Here is a 21451-nt window from a genome sequence, read left to right on the forward strand (position 1 = left end):
TTAAAGGTATTTTTTTTATAAAAAATGCCTTGACTAATCCTGTCTAAAAAAATTATACAAGATTATTAAAGGTATTTTTGACAGAAAACGTCCTGAATAACCCCTATTAAAAAAAAAGATTATTGAATGTGTTTTTAGTGAAAAACACCTTCAATAATCTCTTCGTCAAAATTTAAAGAGATTATTGAAGGCATTTTTTGTAAAACAAAATACCTTCAATAATTTCTTTTAAAAAATTGAAAGAGATTATTAAAGGCATTTTTAATAAAAAAATGCCTTCAATAACCTCCTCGTCAAAATCTTAAAGGATTATTGAAGGTTTTTTTTTTTGTAAAATGCCTTCACTGATCATTTTTTATATTCATTCCCATCTTGAACTGTGGATCCTAAACTGCTATTACAGAGAATGATTAAAAGCTACATTGCATACTAAACTAAAACCCCTAAACCCATTTAGTTTGCCTTTTGGTTTCGATATCTCTCTTATCGCCATCGAACTTTAACAACTCAACGCTATGCACCTCTCTATTTACTTGTATGTCATTACCTTTATTTGTTTTTTGTATAATTTATATTATTTGATATAGGTTTTTTTTTTGTTCTTACTATATATATATTTTTATTCATTCCACTGTCACCTTAGTCATCCAAGTACCTTTCATGTATGGTATTTCTGTGTAGTTTGGTTTAAATATTGTGGTTTGTTGAATGATATTGTGAAAATTGTATCTATTTTTTTACTTGTCATTTTTTTTGCATTAAACTCTTATGAATCACAGCATGGCTTGTACTCATAAAATATTATGGTTTTGAAGATGAGTTACGTATATTGGTGTAGTAATTGTAGTATGATATTGATTGAATTTTATTACATACTGTATGATATTTAGAGAGACAGTTTGATTTATTTCGTATAATTATGATCAAAATCGTAGGTATTATGAAATCTGAATAACATACTTCTTTTACTACTGAACATGAAGAAGATGCACCTATAGGCCAAAAAAAAAAAAGCAATGGGACGAAATAAACAAATTCAAGTGACTGACATAAAAATTCATGTCAACTTCAATTAAAGAGGGTAGCATGTGTCTAATAGAGCTGTCAAGTTGGCTACTCATATTGGAGTGATTGTCTATAGTAGCATTTCAATGACGTGCCATAATTGATGATGAATTCCTGATGATCTAAATGATCATATATGAGAACGGTTGTGGTATGTTTATTCAACTATTTCATAAAATTGTTAAACGATCATTTAATTGAAATTCAATATGTTCATACTAATTATGTATAATTTTTTAGGAACGGTTCAACATCCCAATTAAGTATAAAAAGCTTCTGTTGCAATCAACTGAGAAAGCATTCAGAAACTTTAAAAGTAAATTGACAACTTAATATATTTTACCGCTCATTGATCAGGGTGATGTATTGGTTTTCCACCTATGTCATATACAGATGTTATAAGTTATGATGATTGGATGATTTTTGTTTGAGATCGACTATCAAAAGATTTCTCGATACACATACCCATTACAAAAAATTGTTTATAAGATTTTATGTAATATATTCGATATCTTAATATGTGATTTACGTAATGTTTTATTATTTTAGAAAATCAAAAAATAACAAAAGAATATTCAGGCCAAATAAGTATATCACCATCGGACATCGAAAAAAAGTTATCCAAATGTCAAGTATGAGCTTGTAAGTATTCACACACTTATTTTATACTCATAAATGAATATTTATGAAAATTTGTGTAATAGATTTTAATTCTTATATTACAGTAATTTATTAAGAATCAGCTAGCTCTGGTACTGAAGTTTTTAGATAGATGTGTGAAAATAAGAACATCTACGAAATGATGGATCATTTACATATGAAACAATCGAAGAAATGACTAAAAAGATTGTATGTATAACTACTCATTATATCACGTATGATTGACTTTATGCTTGTATGCATGACTCTATACTTGTATAGATTTATTGTTACAGCCCATCTTATTATTATTTTTCAGGATGATTATGTTACTAAATTTAAATTCGATAAATAGACAACCCATTATGACTAAGATCTTTTATCTTTAGCGTTAAAAGTGAAAGAAAGACTAGTCAAGTTAGTGAGGTTAGTAAATTTGTGTTGCAATTAAAGTTTTTTAGTAATCAACCCAAAACCCCTTAAATAATGAATGCACAATATGAAACAATCATTGAGCAACAACAACAATGGTTTAATGACAAAGAGCAATACCTAAATAAGCAACAGTAACGACTCATAGCTTTGGAGGCAATGTCGGCAACAATGCAACCTAACATACCTGTAGACCAGTTAGATAGCATCATCCACCTAGGATAAGCTTCTGTTATAAGTCAGGTAGGAAACCCAACCTTCGGTACCAGTCATGAAGTATGATTTTGTTTATTCACTTAATATTTTTTTGTTTATTATTTTTATTAGTTTAGTTTTAATACTTATATTTCATTATATATTGTAACAAGATGTTAGGACTCAGAGCATGACCCTTGCTCAGATTGCCATCGATGAATTATCTAATTATTTATTTGATCATTTATCTGGAGGAAACTACATTATCATTGAATCCGATGATGGGTTATTTGATCAACCATCACTTTTTTACATTGGTGGAGATGATGTTAAAGAATTTTGTAATCTGGATGAAATATCAACTACTGATATTGTTGCTTATATTAGGTTAACTTATAAATTTACGTATGTAAAGTCAATATGTATTAATCTATATTATGATGTATTAATAATTAGTATTATTGATTGTTATCGTGCATCTTCCTATATTAAAAGATCAAAGCGAGACAAATGACCCATAGATTCAAATTTGTTAATCCGAATTACATTAGTGAACAGAATGGTACAATCATTTTTCATGCTTGTCATGTAATTCAATCATGAAAAAATGGACTGATTATTATTTACTCTCGTATAATGCTGCGTAAGTTATATTTATACAAATAATTATTTCAACATTACCTGAATCTGAGATTATGCCTAATCTAAGTATATCATTCTTATTATTTTGCAGTCATCATTGGCAGCTTATTGTGATTGATACAAATTCCTTGACGTCATACTTATTTAATTTCACTCAACCAACGATGATGCCTAACCCCGATATTAAAAATTTTATAAAAAGGTATTACATGTTATTATATTATCTTCTGTTTCTTCATAATTACTTTTATTTTTGTATTAAGTAATTTTTTCTTTTCAGTTTAGGGTAATGTTTGCAATTGATAAGAGAGCAAAGATAAATTAAGTGTCATTATCGGTAAATGTGAAATTTATTCTTTTATGCTGAGTTTGTTTAGATATATGTTTCATAAACCCACTAAACTTAATTTTTTAGGTACCTCATCAACCAGGATATACTAAATGTGGATATTATGTCCTTCGTTTTTATGAAGGAAATAATATTATATGATTTTATGACCACACCATTCAAGGTTAGTATTAATTTCATAAAATCATTATATTAAAAAAAAAAAAGCTAAATTATGTTCTCGTTTATTAATATTTACTTCTGATTTTTCTTAATGAGAGAGTAAAAGAAGCTTCCTAATAGACAAGCATGATGAAGTCCATAAAGAGTGATGTGAGTATGTATTATCGTTTGCTAAACCTTAAGGTTGGAGATTGTTGGTTGGGTGTAAATATATACATTTCATTTGTTATAATGTTTTTAACATGCTATGTTGAATAGATAATTTAAGTTTCTAGATTGGGTATTGGTTTAATATTATTAGCTTATATTTGTTTTATATCAATTGGCAGCTTATATGAATACACATATATTGAGTACGATTATTTGAAAAAAGTACATTTATATGAAAACATTATCAGTTTTAAATTTGGATGTGTGGTCAATTTATTGAAATACTACAATGCTCGTAATGTAAATTTTAAAATGTAATTCGTAGTATCAAATAATTCAAGGCATTTTAGTCGATAAACACCGTTAATTTCTGTCTTTAGTGGTGTTTATAAGTACAAAATGCTGCTATTTGAATATTTAGTGGTGTTTTGATAAAAAAACGTCTTAAGTTTTATAAAAACAAGAAAGATATCGACTTTTTTAAGTGAAACATCGCTACAAAACTATCACTAATATTTCATTTTCTTGTAGTGTCTATTTACACCCAAAAATTTCTCTTCACACCCTATTGCTAAATACACTCCACTTTTAAAATAAAAATCTCTATTTCTTTTAAATACACCCCATTTAACAAAAATCATATTTACTTTCATACCTTTTTCACTTTCTTCTCCATTCGAAACCTTAAAATTCTAAACCTCAAAGTTAACCTTAAAATCATCAAACTAACCCCTAAATCACAAAATTTTTTAATATTTCACTTGTTACAGGTAAGATTTCAAGTTTTTTTTTCATTAATTTAGTTAAAATCGTGCAAAAGAAATTTCACCAATTTGAAGTTAGAAAGCATAAAATCAGAGATAAATAACTTGTTCTTTTTGCTTTTTTGTTTGATTTCGTATTTAATTTCGTAAGATTTCATGCTAAAATATTTGGATGCGATTTAAAACTTTCATATTTTAAAAGGCTTTCAAAATTTGATGTTCAAAAGCTTTTAAAAACTTTCAAAAATTCAAGGTTTCCAAAAATTCATTTCCAAAAGTTTTGATAGGCTTTTAGACATCTGTTCCACTTTTGAAAGTTCTTAAAGGTTTCTAGACATTTGTTGCCGAAAACTTTTTCGAAAGCTTTTAAGAGCTTCTTAAAATGGATTTCCAAAAATTTTGGTTGTAAATTTTGATAACAAATTGATTTTTTGTTGAGAAAAAGAAAAGAAGAAAACACCAAGCATGTTTATGGGAAAGAGAAGAAAAGAAGAGAAAAAAAAAAAAAACAAAGGACCAAGAAACAAGAAATAAGGAATAAGGAACATTGGATAATGAAGAAGTTGCGAAGGAACAAGAAAGTAAACACGTTTTTAGGAAAGAGACAAAATAATTAACTAATGGATATTCAAGTAATTTTATTAAAAGTTTATAATAAAACTTTTGGGGTGTATTAAAAAAAAATTGCGGTGTAAATAGTCATTTTTTTATAATAAGAGAGGTATTATAGTAAATCGAGTCAATTATAGGAACAATGGTATTATTATACTTTTGGACGCATGTTAAACAATTATCAAATAATTGGATGGTCAATATAGTAATTTCAAAGGGGATTACTTTTAATTATAGTTGACCAATTATGATATGAGGAAAGGGAATTCTATTTACACAAAAAAAAAATTTTTTACACCCTATTACTAAATACACCCTATTTTTAGAATAAAGATCTCTATTTCTTTTAAAAACACCCCATCTAACAAAAATCACATTTACTTTCATACCTTTGTTACTTTCTTTCCATTCGAAACCCTAAAACTCTAAACCTTAAAATTAACCCTAAAATCATCAAACTAAACCTTAAAGCACAAATTTTTTTTAATATTCCACTTATTATAGGTAAGATTTCGAGATTTTTATTCATTAATTTACTTGAAATCGTGCAAAAGTTAGGATTTTTTGCAAAAGTTTTTTTGTTAAAATCGTGCTTCTTGAAAATGGATTTTTGAGAGCTTTAAAAGACTTTCGAAAACCATTTTCGAGAACCTTAAACATTGAATGAAATGTAAATGGAGTCTAAAGTTTTTTCATCAAAATCATGCTTCTCGAAAATAGATTTATGATAGTTTAAAAAGGTTTTTAAAAATCCATTTTTGAAAGCTTTGAAGATTTATCAAAAATGGACTTTCAAGAGCCTTTTAAAACTTTTGAAAATGGATTGCAAAAGCCTTAAACATAAGATGCAATAAGGGTAAAATTATAATTTATTAAAGGATAAAATTGGTATTTCATATGGATATTTTTGGGAAAAAATGTTGGAGGTATAAAGTGAAGAATTAGTGGTATATTTAGAACTTCTCAATAAGGAACATGTTTATAATTATAGTAGAAGGGGTATTATAATAATTTTAACAAGTTATTGTAGAAGGGACATTTTTATAATTATGCTAAGAGGAGAATTATAATAATTTTAATTAATTATGGGAGCAAAGATATTATTATACTTTTGGAAATGTGTCAAATAATTGTCAAATAATTAGAAGTGTAAATTAATAATTTCTAAGGAGATTGTTTTAATTATATAGTATATTCGTGACATACTTTCATTTATTTTAGTGATATCACTTGAAACTTTCTTTTAGTTAGCAAAAGAATTAACAGTGTTAACTTTTCATTCAAATAAAAATTTAATTAGATGTAAATAAATATTTAAAGGGTTGATTAATTGTAATAAAAAAATAATAACTTAGATAATTTTTTAATTATAATTCTCAAACTTTTTTTACCCTTTAAGTTTTTTTGTTAAATGTTTGCACTAAATGATGCTTTTGATCCATTTTTAATAGATTTTAATCGCTTATTAGAATATATGTTACTATATATTGAAGTAAGTTTGTATGAGATGTCAAACAATTAGCACCTTAAGCAAGCTTACTTTAGTGCATCTAAAGACTTTTTTCTAGTTTTACTTAAAAAAAGAAAAAAAAAATTTTCCCTTTCAATTTTTAAAAGGAAGATCTTTCATGAAAAAAAATAAAAAAAAAGAAAATTAAAAAAGGAAAAGAAATAGGTGATTTTTTTTTTATAGTTTCTCACTTTTAAAATTTCCCTTTTATTGTTTCTATGTAAATTATATAGTTCATGAAAATATAAACTATTAATAATCATCACTATAATAGTCGATAAATCAATAAATCAATACATACAACTAAATTAAAAAAAAAAAATTATCCCCTCAATGGGGATAATGACAAGTTTCGATTGAAGGACACCTTATCAATTAGATTCTCAACAAATTACCACGAAATAAAAAAGAAAAAAAATAAAAAACTTTAGTTTAAGTTAAGTAATAGTTATTCTCATCCATTCAATTTAAAACAATTTTCTATTTCAACATTTGTATAGATCATGTGGTTTTAATCAAATAACAAAAATATTTAAAACATTAAAAAAAAAAACAAACATCTTATAACATATCATTTGGACATATTTATGGACGTGTATGTATATATATATATATATATATATATATATATATCATAAATTTTGAATAATGTATATAATTTTGTTATGTGTATACAATTACATATGTAAAATTAATCAGGACATCTCATGGATCCTAAAATAGTATTTTGCAATTTCTCGTATATTTATTGTTACCCTTGTAATTATTACTATCGCACTCATTTTTATTAGTTAACATCTAAATATCTGATTAAGGTATTTGGAAATTTTATGTATTTTGAATGCAAGACGTTGCCATCAATTTTGCAATATTGTGCTTCAACGTGCTTTAATGATATAAGAACTTTTACCAAAGTTTATTAATAAAATGTTGGATTATTATTATTTTATTTTTGATAAGTTATAAAAAAAAATTAGGATGAAGGAGATATAAACGTTGGAGGTCTTTGAAAATTATATTTAGGCCCAAAAAACATATTCTAAGAAATTTGACTATGGATCCAGGGGCTTTTATGGTACTTTTCGGAATTTCAAGTCCATCTCTTCAGGCCCAGTACAAATTCCTATTGCAAGTTGTACCGTAAAACGTGATTTTGCTTGTAAAACAGTGCAGAGAGAATACAAGAAACCTTTTTATTTTTTTAGCGTTTCTCTTCGATTTTAATGGAAACACAATGCTTGTTTTCTAGGTTTTGCTCAAAATCAGTAATCGCATCATCAAAAAACCCCAGAAATCCGTTATCCTCATCACCACCTTTTCATTCTTGTCCTTCTTGTTTCGTTCAATCAAAAAATGGGGTCTCTTTTACACCCCAATGCTTCCCAGCTTCTCAAAAGTTAAGGGCTATAAGCAGGTTAGAGTGTACAAACAGTGTAGAAAAAGTAAACAATGTTGTTTCTGAGAAGGAAGATTCAAAAACATGGATTAAACGAAAAAGGCTAGCGGTTTTTGTCTCTGGTGGAGGCTCGAATTTAAGGTCAATTCACCAAGCTTGCGTTGAGGGCCCTGTCAATGGAGATGTGGTTGTTTTGGTCACTAATAAACATGGTAATTTTCACCATTTGTTCTATTGAAAGTTACAACTTTGTATTTCTTTTTTGTAATTCACCATAAAGTGGTTTAATGAAAACTTTGAATTAGAAGATGATTTGATTAATGTTAATCTAATTTACAATCTGAGTTACCACTCTTGATAGAATCATGCTCGTATAATTAGAGAAGCCCTGAATCTAATTCATATATCTTATGTTGGTGACTTGCAATTTAAATGTTGAGTATTGAGATGGTTAAAAACTTTCTTGCAACTTTGGGAATTATAGATATTATTTTTCCTGATTGCAGCTTGTGGAGGTGCCCAATATGCTGCAGAAAAAGGCATCCCCGTTATTTTGTTCCCAAAAACAAAAGATGAACCCGATTGTCTGCCTTCAGATGACCTTGTAAAGGTTCTTAGGTTGTCTTCTTCTTTCAAAACTGGTTATTTTGTTGATCTTTAGTGGCATTTGTAAATGGTATATCATTTTTCATAGCATTGCACTTAGTCCCCTTATGATATTGGAATGTTCACCTATATAATATAATCCATAGGAAACTCTAGATGCATCTGAAGACTTGTGAGAAAGTTCTTTGAATTTTCTTAGCTTACGGGAATGTTAATCACTTGTACTTGTATGATGTTTTATCTGACTCAGGGAATTTGAGGTTGATTTCATTCTTCTTGCTGGATATCTGAAACTTATACCGGTGGAGTTGATTCGAGCTTATCCTAGATCAATTTTTAACATCCATCCATCTCTTCTTCCAGCTTTTGGAGGCAAGGGTTATTATGGTATGAAAGTGCATAAAGCAGTTATTGCTTCTGGAGCAAGGTACATTTTGCATTTAGTTTCATTCATGTATCACGAGTTCTATTTCTCCTCTCCACACTGTATTCCTTTTACATTCTTCTTTGCTTTGTGAAGCTTATCAGCCCCTTGTAGTAAAGCTTTCTTGTTCTTTGTGATTTGTTAGATACTCTGGTCCAACGATACATTTTGTCGATGAGCATTATGATACAGGTCAGATACTTGCTCAAAGAGTTGTCCCTGTGCTTGCAAATGACACTGCAGAGGAGCTAGCTGCTAGGGTTCTTCGGGAGGTGAGGTGATTTTATGTCAGCTCTTCTCAAGAAAATAAAAGATAATTTGTCACTAGCCAAAACCTTTTTCTGCCACGTACTTCGCTTTAAAATTGTCATGAATAGAATTACTCAATAGTTGATGAAATCAAGTTATGACTATTATCAAGCTCACACCCTTTTGGAAAATAAGAATATCATCAATTCCTGCACTGCAAATAAAAAAATCTATTCTGGATTTGGCAACTTTCTTATGAAGTCTTGCGCTTATAGGAGCATAAATTATATGTGGAGGTGACTGCTGCTTTATGTGAAGACCGGATAGTTTGGAGACAAGATGGTGTCCCTCTTGTTCGAAGTAAAGATAACCCGAAAGAATTTTACTAACAGAATTAGTATCGGCACTTGCATACAGTGCTCTGAGACCTTCAAAAGGTTCAATTTTTCCAAAGAATGCTCCATTTCGGCTAAAAACTAGAAACAATCCCCTTTTTAAATCCTTGTAATGCATTAATGAAGTGCCTCACATGATTCTTCTTGTTTTACAATAGTCTACATCTGATGGCAGCTTTAGCAGTCTCCAAGACGGTTGGAAGTTCCTGTATCTTTGCTCAGAAGTTGTTGTATTTTTGCTAGTGTAACAAGTATAATTCAAATATTATAGCCTCGTGCATTGCTATTATTGTAAATGGGATGATTTTCCCTCTCTTCTTTCGATCAATTTATCTATTTCATACATGTTCAGCTCGTCTTATACTCATTTTTAAGAGAAGCAAAAATACATTTAGTATATGTTTGTAGATGGGGTTCAAGTGATTTTGACAAAGTTGGCACTTGCCAGAGCAGGCCTAGCACCCAGGAAGGAGTGAAGTAGATAGCGCTTTTCATTGATGTTTTGCCCTTCAAATGTCAATCAGCTACGAGTTGATTTTCTTGACAGTTGCATAAATAAAAGAATTATATAAGTAATGTGCTGAGAGTATGATCAATAAAATATTTGGTTACAATTTTGTACTAAATTTTTAATTGAAATGCAACATTAGCATCCAATTTTTAATTATTTATGGACCATATATATGACCTGATGAGTTATATTTGCTAAGAAGGATATGCGTCACACTTGATCACATTCTCCACCCCCAAAGATGTGCGGCTGAGATCTTTCCTCTTTCCTCCCCACTTGCCTTTGATTTTTCCTATATAAACACAACAATAAGCGTCTAGGGTTTTATAAACGTCGGGACTCGTTTTAAGTTGCCGTTTCTTTCTTCTGATGATCTTCAGTTTGTTTTCCTTTTGGTTTTTTTAACCTTTTCTGTTTGAAAGAAAATGATGAATGAAGCTACATGTACCAAGGGAAGGGTGTGAATTAAACAGTACCCTTGATCTTGACTTGCCAAAGCGGCTGTAGCTAAATCAAATCAAATGGCTGAGAAGTTAACTGGCCGGTTGTCGTGACAATCTCCGTCGACAAATCTGCTTACCGAACTTCTCACATTTCTTTTTATTAATCCATTTCGTAACGTTGTTGTGTTTTGAACGAGAAAAGTTGAGAAGGGGAGAGAAGAGGGAAATGGCATAGGATTTAGCTTTTTCGAGAGACCCTTCTCTAACAGTAAAATTGGTCACCTTCCAGGCAATCTGCTTTGCTTCCCTGCAGTTTTGCGTCTATCGGTGCCCATATTCAATTTCGACAAGATTTTTCTGAAAAAAGTTTTGAACCGAGCCTTTCCTTCGATGGAAATCGAAAAATGCTACTGTGCACGGATGAAAAGAAATATTAATTTAATGGATAAGTTAAAAAAGAATGAAATTGTTATAAATTTTAATTATTGAATTTTAATAAATTTTTTAATTCTTTTTTTTTATTTAATGGTACGGAGTTTTTTAGGTTTTAATTCTGCCTATTATTTTTTAGTGATTTATGTATGTAGATTTAAATACGTCGACTGATAATTTAATTTTTATAATTTTTGACAAATTCAAACTCAAACAATAAAAAATAATAATAATTAATTTTATAAATACCAGAATTTCCATCGCAAAATGGTTTTTTTAGACACTGCCAAAATTTTATTTGGGCTGTTTTGCTTTGGGTCATTCTAAAACGTTCTAAAGCCCAGTTTTGGTACTTAGATTTTGGGCCAAATAGTTGCAATTCGCAAGTTTGCAAACAATTCCAACAACTCTTCATATAAATGGGCCAAACAAACAAGAAGTCCAGCAAAATATTTGGATTTGCCTTGTTTGGACACCATGAGAAGAGTTTTGCTTCAATGAAACGTATAAACAAGTTGCATTGGCTTCAAAAGCAAATAGAAAAATCAACGAATAGCAGAGAAATGGATGGAGTTTTGGACAGAAAAGGTATTTCCAATGCTTCGTCAGATATCAATGCGAGTGAATCTGCCATTGCTGGCAAGAATTGTGGGCATGATTTTGCCATGTGTTACGAGTTTTGGATAAGCTAGGGGGCAGTGAAACCGACCGACCAAACCTTTATCCCACTAATTATCCTAGCTTAACAACATTTGGCTAAACGAGAAATAAAGTACGTCGTGTTATTACTATCTGATGAGAATGGTTGGCACTTTCCTAAGTGTCGTTACAACTACAATTATTATCAGGTCTCACTTTTAGTATCACTTGCAATTTTATATTAAATTCATATGAACTTTGCGTTTATAAATAAAATATAAGTCAAATTCTATAATTGTATCAAATGTATTATTGATTTGGATAAATTACATAATTAATCATCCACTTATATGATCATTTAATTATTAATATTTTAATTTAATCATTTAAATTTAAATAAGTATTTTTTTTATCACTTAAATAGTTAATCTTTAACACTGTGCTGATGTGATAATGCTATGTCAATGATTATGTACCACATGATATTATCACTTCATTTGACATGTCATGTGACATCCTGATAGTTAATGTGTGTAAATGGATTCTTTGTTAAAGTGAGGAAACATTACAAACAATTAAAATAAAATGGGCTAGAAGATGGTGAAAAGGAAGATTGGAATAAACTAAAAGGTGGTAGGTGGCAAAGTAAGGCTCAATAGAAAAGAAAATAAGGTTGAGAGAAGTATTTAGGAAGTGAGGATTGCAAGAGAGTTTGAGAGAAAGTTGTAAATATCTATACAAATCTTAAAAATCTCATATGAATTGTAAAAACTTCTATTTATAGGTTTTAAGAATAAGAGTTATCTTGAGTAATGAATAAAAAAAATATAAGAATTGATTATTATAAAATGTATTAATATATTATTTAATGAGTTTAATTAGCTTTTTAGTAATAAGCATAATGAATATAAAAAATTATTATCTGTTCTAAAGAAAACGAAGAAACATTCTTATTTCAGAAAAAAAGTTAAGAGGAAATCTCTTAACTATTTTTATATATGATCCACTAAGTCAAGTTATCAGAAACATCCTAATAGTAGAATTAATTCAAGAATTTTGTCATATTTCAAAATTATTTTTATTTTTTCTTTCGATTAAGTAACATTCGATGAAGCATATTTTATAAATAACTATTAGTGAAATAACTTTTGATACAATAGTTTTTAACAAAAATGTTAATCTTATTCCTTGAGTAAATTATTCCGAGAACAACTTTTTTATGAAAAGGAATTAATTTTTAAATAGTTGTTTCATAAATAGTTATTTTGTAAAATAATTATTCATATATAATTATTTGGTAAAATAATTTTTACTGAAATAGTATTATCAATTTTAATAATTTTAAAAAATATTTTAAAAAATAAAGTATTAATAACTCAAATCAAGTATTTATAACATGAAAAATAATGTTGTATGCCACATGTTGCTTGCTTGATAGCCGATATAACAATTATCACATCAGTACATTTATTAAAAATTACTGAATGAGTGAAAAAAAAATCTACTCAAACTTAAATTATTAAATAATTATTTTAAAAAATATAAATTTAATTAAATGATCCTTAATGATTTTGATTAATTAATCATGAAGCTGCCCAGAAATAATTGCGACAATGCAAAAAATATAGTCAAAGTTCAGAATCCAAGATGTCGACATTTTAGTCTATTATGGCAGAGGATGTCGAAATCTTACTCAAAATCAAGCACAGTTAATACCATCAGTACGGCTAAATCATTGCAATGGCAAAGCGGAAAAAACTGCAACACTTCACCTCAGGATTTAGGAACCCCTTTTTAGATCATGCGGCATTCCTTATAATTAAACCTTAAATTTAGAGAAAAGCTTATAGGATATAAAAACATTATGAATTATAATTAAAAAATTATTTTAAATGTTATTTTTTATTAAATTAATTAATCTATTTAATATTTATTTGTATCTAATTAAAATTTTATTTAAATAAAAAAATTAATGGTAATTTTTTTATTTAAATAAAATTTTATGTGATATTAATAAAATAAATAAAAATTTATCATATGATGCAATTGATATATATATATATATAAATATTTGAAAATTAAATAATTAAAATTTTATTTTATTATTTTTATTTTCTCTCTCCTCTCTTTAAGATCTTTGTAATTCAAAAATTAATTGATTAAATTTTGTTAAATGATTAGGTTTCATTTAGGTAAAATTTAATTGAATTGAAATAAAAAATTAAAAATTTGATTGATTATAATATTAAAAATTTAAATGATTATCAAATTATAATTACAGTGTTTTTACCCTTTAGCAAATTGAGAAAGATGGGAAAGGGTTTGATCTATCTTGTGTAGTTCATTCCCCACATATTTATATGTTATTGATGTAATTCGTTTTGTGATCTCATGTCAAGAGAGGCAAAAGAGAAATGCAAAGAGTGTGTATCATTTGAATTTCTCATCGTGTATTGATATTTGGTTTGCTGACTCATATTGACCTAATTTGAAGCTAAAGGCCAAACCTCTTCCAGCGGAACTGATGAATTTGGATTTGATGATGGCTAGAAGTTCAAGTTAAGGTCATATATAGTCTGCTATATATCTCATTGGCCACTGTGTTTGAATTCCTCAGGGGCGTTGATATTTGGTTTGTTTACATGGACCTAATTTGAAGTTAAAGGGCCAATCCTCTTCTAACTGAACTGCTGAACTCGGAGCTGATGATAGCTATAAATTAATGTCCAACTCTTTTTTTTTATTTGAATTTCTTCTTTCCTGTGCCCCGATGAGTATGGAACACGAAAATGAGAAGAACAGCGGTTTATAATGAGCTGTAACTAATGCTGCATATGAAAAGGCCTACAACTGTGGTTTTTAGCTTTAGTTGAAAATGTTTGTCTCTGCCTGACTGCCTCCACTTCAAAAAGGAGAAAGCAGCGTAAGTCATGGGCTTCGTCAATTAGTCTCAAGTTACTCTGCTATCCAAGGACGGTTTGTGTGCGTAGTAATGACAAAGGACAACGCTCCCATTAATTATAACAGATATAAGACCATAAATTAATTGGTTCTGAATTTGATAATAAAAATAAAACCAGCAGAACCTAAGAGGAAAAAAAATGGAAAAGCGCTAACAAAGGCAAACCATCTGTGATACTACACCAAATCATAAACAAGCCAAGAGGTTAATACATGTTCAAGCATAGTTGTAACTCAATTGCTAATATAAAATATATTAACTCCAAAATGAAGCGAGTGGCACCGCAAGGCTTTCTGAATTGCGGTGGCATCAGGCACGGCAGACAATGCCTTATCTTCATCTTTACAGATAGTTTCCAATTGAAATCCATTTCTGGATACAATCAGTAATTAAAGGTGAAATTTTGTAGCAACATTCGAATGCAGTACTGCAATATGTCTACGCGGATTCCACCAAGAAAAACACCGATAGAATTGCCTAGAGAATTGGATCTTTCCAGTTTCCAAAATCCAACCAGATAAAATCACTCCAAGTACTTACAAGGAAAAACAGCTGCCTTTTTATGTATAATTTAACGCTATTCCCTGGAATGACTACAATAGCAAACCAATACTGCCATTCGCATTAAAGGCAGCAGTCAAATAACCAACTTTCAAACCAGCCTTACTGGCAAAATTGTCTCTGCAGTAGTAAGTAACCATCGGCAATGTCTCAAACCCAACGAATCTTTTGGTTGCAACTGCGTCATTTTTCTCTGATGCTTTTTTAGCTGAAATTTCATTGGTTGTACGCTTATAAGAAGCAAACCACTTGGCCTGCATGTACCCATTTCGCCTCCAAGGAGGCACATTAATGTCCTTGCTTTTCATTGATTCTCTTATTGCTCTGCACATCAGCCTCACAATCTGCTTGAGTTCTTCTGGTTTTCCCACGAAAATTTGTGGGAAAACATCGATTAATGAAGTGTAACTTATTGTTGGTCGAGCTATTTCAAATTCTTCTGCAAGATTTACTTCAATACTGTAACGGGTGCCATTAACATTCACATCTACAAATTCATAACTCCCAGCTGGATGCCGCCCAAATTTCTCCCACCGAGTTTTGCACAATCCTGTTTAAGCAGGTTGCAAAGAACCCATTATTTCACAATTAGAATGAATATATTTTTTTAATTCCTAATGCAAAAATATACCATAAAAAAGGACTGAACAAACATGTACTATTATTATACTATAATTCCTAGTCTGTTCTCTACAATTCTAAATTTATTCACCCTAAAACTAGGAATTAATGTAATAAAGGAAAATTGACAGATATAAAAAGGTGTTGGAATCAAAGGAACTTACCAGCATCAAAGCCCTGGTCTCGCAAACGAGACATCAACTGACGTTTAAAACCCTCAGAAGACACGTCCTTTACACTCCCACAAGCGATTTCTGTCTGTAGGAGAATCTTGTGTTTCACATCAACATCTTCGTTTCCATCACAGATATTATTACCCATCAAACTCTTTAACGTATCTTTGGTCTCAGAATCTGACCGATAACCCTCTGATCCATCGTTCTCATTTTCTTTCTCTTGCTCGTTAATCTTACCCTCATCAGTTTCAACCCCGCAATTGCTCTCAATAAAAGAATTTACAAGATCAGAAAGATCAGTCAAATCCTCTGGAGAGTGGTCGCTGCCGCTGCTCTCACATAGCCGCACTGGCGGCGCCCTTGCCGCTTCATCGAAAGCCGCCGCTATCCTATTGAACCTCACTGGAATTCTCGCCATCACAAAACAAATAACTTCCCCTGCCCTTTCTCTGTTCCACACTATTTTTTGTGTTTCACTTTCTCTCTTTTTGCGGGAGAACGATTGAAGGGGATGTAGAGGTGATTCTGAAGTTTACATTAGAACAGAAAATTTTCAGTTTTGACAATGGTGTCGTTATGTGCTCATTCTAGTGTCACAAATAAGGCCAAAAGGAAAAGAGTTTGTCACCAGATTACTTAAAGATGGAGAAATTAATGGGAATTTAACAACGTAATTATATTTATAGGGATACATAATCTCAGTTGCGGGATAACTGTTGGCTTGGTTCTTCAGTTTTTCCTGTGAACTTCACCCGCTTACTAGTCCACATTCAATTGGTCACACAATTAACTGTAGGATGTCATGGTAAACAGAACGCATTAATAATGATCAAACCTAGTTAAGATGCCACGTAGGTTTACGTATCACTTTCAATTTCTATCTATAAATTTAGAATTTATATTTGATACATTATAAATATATAAATTTTATATATTATTAATAAATTAAATGATATTATTTTATTAATATATAAATATTAATTTTTAAAATAGATATATAAAAATTAATATTTTTTAAAAATTTATTTATTAATGAGATAAAATTATTTGATTTATTTTATTAATAAAATAATATTATTTTATTTATTAATAATATATAAAATTTATACATTGATAATATATAAAATATAAATTGCTTTAATTATGATGTAATAATTAAGAATTGAATGTGGCAGAAAATTATTTCTGATATTGCAACTCTGTTGTTATAAAAGAATTTGAGTTGAGCTTGACTTGGCAGGGCTTCATAAGGACGTGCGGTTGAGTGAGTTTCCTTGGTTAAGATTAGCCCATGTACGTGCTCGTGCGACAGTACGTTTCGCTGCCACCTCATTCTTCGTTTACCATTCTATTACTATATTATCTAATATATTCGATGGAGTGTGAGTTAATATAATATTAAGTTGGAGTTTAAATTTATTTTAAAATTTAAAATTTGATTCAAGTATAATTAAATTAAATTTTTTTAATTTTAATTTGATTCAAAATAAAATTTAAATTATTCAAATTCATATGACTAGATTTAATTAACATATAAAAATAATTTTGATTTTTATGTTTAATAAAAATTTGATTATTTGTACTCAAACTTAAATTTTAATTTGAAATATTTTATTAATTAAAATAATAAAATTATATTAAAATATAAAAATTTGATTAAATTCATGAATTATTAAAATTAAATATAAAAATATTCAAATTTGATTTGATTGATAAGTTGAACTATTTAAATTTAACTCAATTTAAAAATAATTGAGTTGAATTTAAATTTTATTAAAATTAAATTTAAATAATTTATAAATATTAATATATTATTTATACATCTAATTATGTCAGATTACAACATTAAAAGTAAATAACAGGTTGAGTTAGATTTTTATGGTCCAGAATCCAAATTTTGCTCTAAATTAAACGGTTAATCGGTTATTAACAAGTTTTGAAATGACCATGTTTATTGCACCTAGATTTATGTCTAGGTACAATGAATTTGATTTCGATGAAACATTATTCATATTCCATGTTGATAATTTGATTGAGACTTGAAGGATAATGCGATATTCCATCGGTAATACATGAAAAAAAGAAAAATTGTTAACTACTAATTCGATCTGGTGTTAAAATAAAGTAGACTACAGAGTATAAAATTTTTTTAATTATAATTAAAAAATTATTTAAATATTTATTTTTATTATAATTAATTAATTTTTTAATATTTCTTTATATTTAATTAAGACTTTATTTAAACAAAAATTTAATACCGTAACTTTTTTATTAATTAAGATGAAATTTTATATGATATTAATAAAATATATGAAAGTTTTTATGTAACGTAATTAATATATATAAATTAATTTAAATAAAAATTTTAAATTATTTCTTTCTCTTTTTTTTTTTAAATTTTTTAAAGATTCAATAGATTGTAATTTAAAAATTAATTAATTTAATTTTATCACGTATCTAGCTTTAGTCCAATTAAAAATTTAATTGGTTGTAATAAAATATTAAATAATTATTAAATTTTTTCCGAGAATTTTTGATCTTTTTACCAATAAAGTATAATGCTTTCTAGGATTGGCTTGTCCACTAAACAAATGAACCAAGTCAAAGCTAATTAGAATTGACTGTTGATGAGTTGTATACCAGTATGAGTATTCGTTTATGTATCCGGCTGATATTCCAGCTTCGTTCATTGACGATGGAAGCTACTTCTCAGTGGAGGAACTCTTCCATTTATTGCAGCAAAGAACATTTTAATCAACGAGAAGCCGTTTTTCAAAAGAATATTAGTATTCCCGCCGTAAAGATTGATCCATTACAACAAGTGAGAAAACAAGTCATTGAGCCCATTACTTTGCGTTAGAGATAAGCCCATTCTTGATCCGACCCGCTCTCCACTCTCTGGAATCCATTTCAAGCCTAGTTTCAAAGTCTATGGCCTTTCTCAATTCAATAAGCGTCAAGTGATTTGGGCCCATTCTCAAATTTCTCTCCAAAAACAATTAAAATTTTAAACTTTTTATAAAAAATAATAATAAAAATAAAAAGGAAATTAGAATCCCTCTTTCTCTCTCTTTCTGAAAAAACGATTCCGAGGTTTCGTTAAAAAAAATTGTATTTCTTTTATTCTGTAAGACGAAGAGCCATGATAAATTTAATTCCGGCTGAGAATAATGAGATCTATCTCCGCCAAGAAGGTTCTGTTTTTCCTTCTCTGTCTATTATTCCTTTTTTAATAAATTTCTAACTCAGCCTAACACTTCATCTCCTTGTTTGTTTTGCTTTCTATGATAAAAATTTGATAGATGTGCTTTGTTTGTGGCAAAGGGATTTCTAATCTGGGATCTATATATCCTCGTATTGGAATCTGAGCGTTTTGTTAATAGCATGATGTAACTGAATTTGGGATTAAGGAATTCTCCAGTGTTGGGATGTGAATGGTAGCTAATGCTTTATAGGTAGCTTAAACAATGCAAATCTTTGGGTATTGGTATGGTAAAACTGATGCCATGATTGAGCTTCTTGATTAATCCCTGATTTAATTCAAGTTCAGCTGATATGCTTTATAGATTGATATTTATGCTGTTGCTTTTTGGGTTTTCTTCTCTGTTGTTTTACTTTCTCCCTAACATAAACAGAAATGAAGCTCATTGTTTCACTTAATTGTTTCCCATGATATTGGAAGAAAGTAATTACAATGTGCTTCCATCTCTCTCTGCAATGCTTCATCATGATATTAAATGCTTAACATTGGAACTTGTTTTTTGCAGGACATGGTTTGAAGGGTTTATGAGCTCTGCAACCTTCTGAGGCCGGAGATCAGTTGAGTTTATTCCAAGTTGTATGCATTTATAGCTGATAATGGCAGATGGAATATCAAGCTTTTGGGGTCCTGTCACATCTACTGTTGAGTGTTGCGAGAAGAATTATGCCCACTCCTCTTATATAGCGGAATTTTACAATACCATATCAAATATCCCGGCTATTCTTTTGGCTCTCATTGGTCTTGTAAATGCGTTAAGACAAAAGTTTGAGAAAAGATTCAGCATTCTTCACATATCTAATATGATACTTGCCATTGGAAGCATGTTATACCATGCCACCTTGCAACGTGTGTAAGTGTCAATCTTGGCTATGCATTCTGTTAGTAATTATTATTAGTTAGTTGGCTGCTCCAATGCAATATTTTTTTTCTTTATGCTTTGATTTCAATAATTTTGGTCTATCAATTGATAAACCTGTGGACTAATAATATTTTCTGTGATTAAAGAGCTCATGTAGAACTGGAAGGTGTAAAAAAACAATTTTTTTTTTTTTTTTACATGCATGTTTTATTTAGACATAGGATGAATCAATCTGTATCTTTTGCCTTAAGTTAGAGTGGTATCTTCTTCATAGAGTGTAATTGTTTGATTGGTTTGCATCTGGAGAAATTTACTCTAGTTTACTTCCAGGCAACAACAGAGTGATGAAACTCCTATGGTGTGGGAGATGCTTCTCTATATGTACATCCTGTACTCACCAGATTGGCACTATCGCAGCACAATGCCCACTTTCCTTTTCCTCTATGGTGCTGTTTTTGCTGTTGTTCATTCTGTTATTCGTTTTGGCTTTGGCTTCAAGGTGCATTATGTGGTTCTCTGCCTTCTCTGTATCCCTCGAATGTATAAGTACTACATTCACACCCAAGTTGCCTCTGCTAAGTGGGTTGCAAAGTTGTATGTGGCTACTCTTTCCCTAGGTAGTTTATGCTGGTTCTGCGATCGTGTATTCTGCAAACAGATAGTGAGTTGGCCAATCAACCCTCAGGGCCATGCCCTATGGCATCTTTTAATGGGTTTCAATTGTTACTTCGCAAACACATTTTTAATGTTCTGTCGTGCTCAGCAAAGGGAATGGGCTCCTAAAATTGTCTATTTTATGGGCATTCTCCCGTATGTGAAGATTGAGAAACCAAAAGCACAATGATAAATTGAGGAGGGAACTCTGAAATACAGTTTTTCTTTTCCGTAATTGGAGGTAGGCAGGAAAAGTAATGAAAACGTCAGTCTAAATTTTTTGTTCATCTGGATGGATCCAATGGATGATTAATTATTGAAGTTGTTGGTCCGGATCTGACTGAAGTTTACGTTGTAAAAGTAAATGTACCATATTTAAATACTTTGTTTGAAGTGTCTTAATAGTTAGTTTTTTTTTTTTTTTTTTTTGTATTTTTTTTGGAATGGCAACGCCGAGATAAATTTGCTGCTGGACGTTAGGCAAATTATGAATTTTGGTTCAGTTAAATTCTTTTTTTTTTGTCTTTTATTGAGTGCTAAAATTTTGGTGGCTGTTACGCCTCTTGAATTTGGTTCTATATCAAGCTGAAGTTTCCTCTTTAGCATGCTGTAGTTTGTTACTACATTTATTCCCTGAGGCTATGTATCTTGCATGCTTATGTTGTGACACCTCTATGAGGGTAATTTATAAGATGATAACTGTTTCTGCACTGAGATGTGAGAAAATTGCATCATATTTCA

General features: G+C 29.6%; 3 protein-coding genes and 1 non-coding gene across 5 annotated transcripts; 3 read left to right on the forward strand and 1 right to left on the reverse strand.

Annotated features, from left to right (window-relative positions):
• The first annotated feature begins 7676 nt into the window (after window positions 1-7676).
• Window positions 7677-9935, forward strand: LOC111274049 (phosphoribosylglycinamide formyltransferase, chloroplastic-like). 2 transcript variants are annotated; one of them, XM_022858704.2, is made up of 5 exons: window positions 7677-8128; window positions 8423-8534; window positions 8773-8949; window positions 9092-9223; window positions 9471-9633. In XM_022858704.2, exons 1-5 carry the CDS (start codon window positions 7744-7746, stop codon window positions 9493-9495), a joined length of 831 nt encoding a protein of 276 aa, XP_022714439.2. In that variant the 5' UTR covers window positions 7677-7743; the 3' UTR covers window positions 9496-9633. The 2 variants fall into 2 exon arrangements, with proteins under 2 accessions (XP_022714439.2, XP_022714438.2); XM_022858703.2 differs by having other exon boundaries at window positions 7678-8128; window positions 9092-9218; window positions 9471-9935.
• A 664-nt stretch (window positions 9936-10599) lies between these two features.
• On the forward strand, window positions 10600-10697 carry LOC149511359 (small nucleolar RNA snoR109). The gene has a single exon (XR_016334459.1). It is a non-coding gene; the product is annotated as a small nucleolar RNA snoR109 (small nucleolar RNA).
• Window positions 10698-14645: 3948 nt separating this feature from the next.
• On the reverse strand, window positions 14646-16588 carry LOC111274050 (uncharacterized). Its single transcript, XM_022858705.2, has 2 exons — window positions 15924-16588; window positions 14646-15688 (listed from the first exon to the last, which is right to left on the reverse strand). The coding sequence occupies exons 1-2, from the start codon at window positions 16351-16353 to the stop codon at window positions 15171-15173; spliced, it is 948 nt and encodes a 315-aa protein (XP_022714440.2). The 5' UTR covers window positions 16354-16588; the 3' UTR covers window positions 14646-15170.
• Window positions 16589-18965: 2377 nt separating this feature from the next.
• Window positions 18966-21315, forward strand: LOC111275250 (alkaline ceramidase-like). The gene is made up of 3 exons (XM_022860451.2): window positions 18966-19129; window positions 19703-20047; window positions 20387-21315. Exons 2-3 carry the CDS (start codon window positions 19794-19796, stop codon window positions 20898-20900), a joined length of 768 nt encoding a protein of 255 aa, XP_022716186.1. The 5' UTR covers window positions 18966-19129; window positions 19703-19793; the 3' UTR covers window positions 20901-21315.
• Window positions 21316-21451: the final 136 nt, after the last annotated feature.

The sequence above is a fragment of the Durio zibethinus genome, chromosome 26, assembly GCF_047325235.1.
Source record: "Durio zibethinus cultivar Kanyao isolate XHJ-2024 chromosome 26, ASM4732523v1, whole genome shotgun sequence".
NCBI classification, from domain to species: domain Eukaryota; kingdom Viridiplantae; phylum Streptophyta; class Magnoliopsida; order Malvales; family Malvaceae; genus Durio; species Durio zibethinus.

Coding starts and splice junctions, on each gene's coding strand:
- LOC111274049 (XM_022858703.2), top strand. CDS start 7,744: ATGGAAACACAATGCTTGTTTTCTAGGTTTTGCTCAAAATCAGTAATC. Junction 8,129..8,422: donor TTTGGTCACTAATAAACATG/GTAATTTTCACC, acceptor TCCTGATTGCAG/CTTGTGGAGGTGCCCAATAT. Junction 8,535..8,772: donor GACCTTGTAAAGGTTCTTAG/GTTGTCTTCTTC, acceptor TATCTGACTCAG/GGAATTTGAGGTTGATTTCA.
- LOC111274050 (XM_022858705.2), bottom strand. CDS start 16,353: ATGGCGAGAATTCCAGTGAGGTTCAATAGGATAGCGGCGGCTTTCGAT. Junction 15,689..15,923: donor AGACCAGGGCTTTGATGCTG/GTAAGTTCCTTT, acceptor CTGCTTAAACAG/GATTGTGCAAAACTCGGTGG.
- LOC111275250 (XM_022860451.2), top strand. CDS start 19,794: ATGGCAGATGGAATATCAAGCTTTTGGGGTCCTGTCACATCTACTGTT. Junction 20,048..20,386: donor CATGCCACCTTGCAACGTGT/GTAAGTGTCAAT, acceptor GTTTACTTCCAG/GCAACAACAGAGTGATGAAA.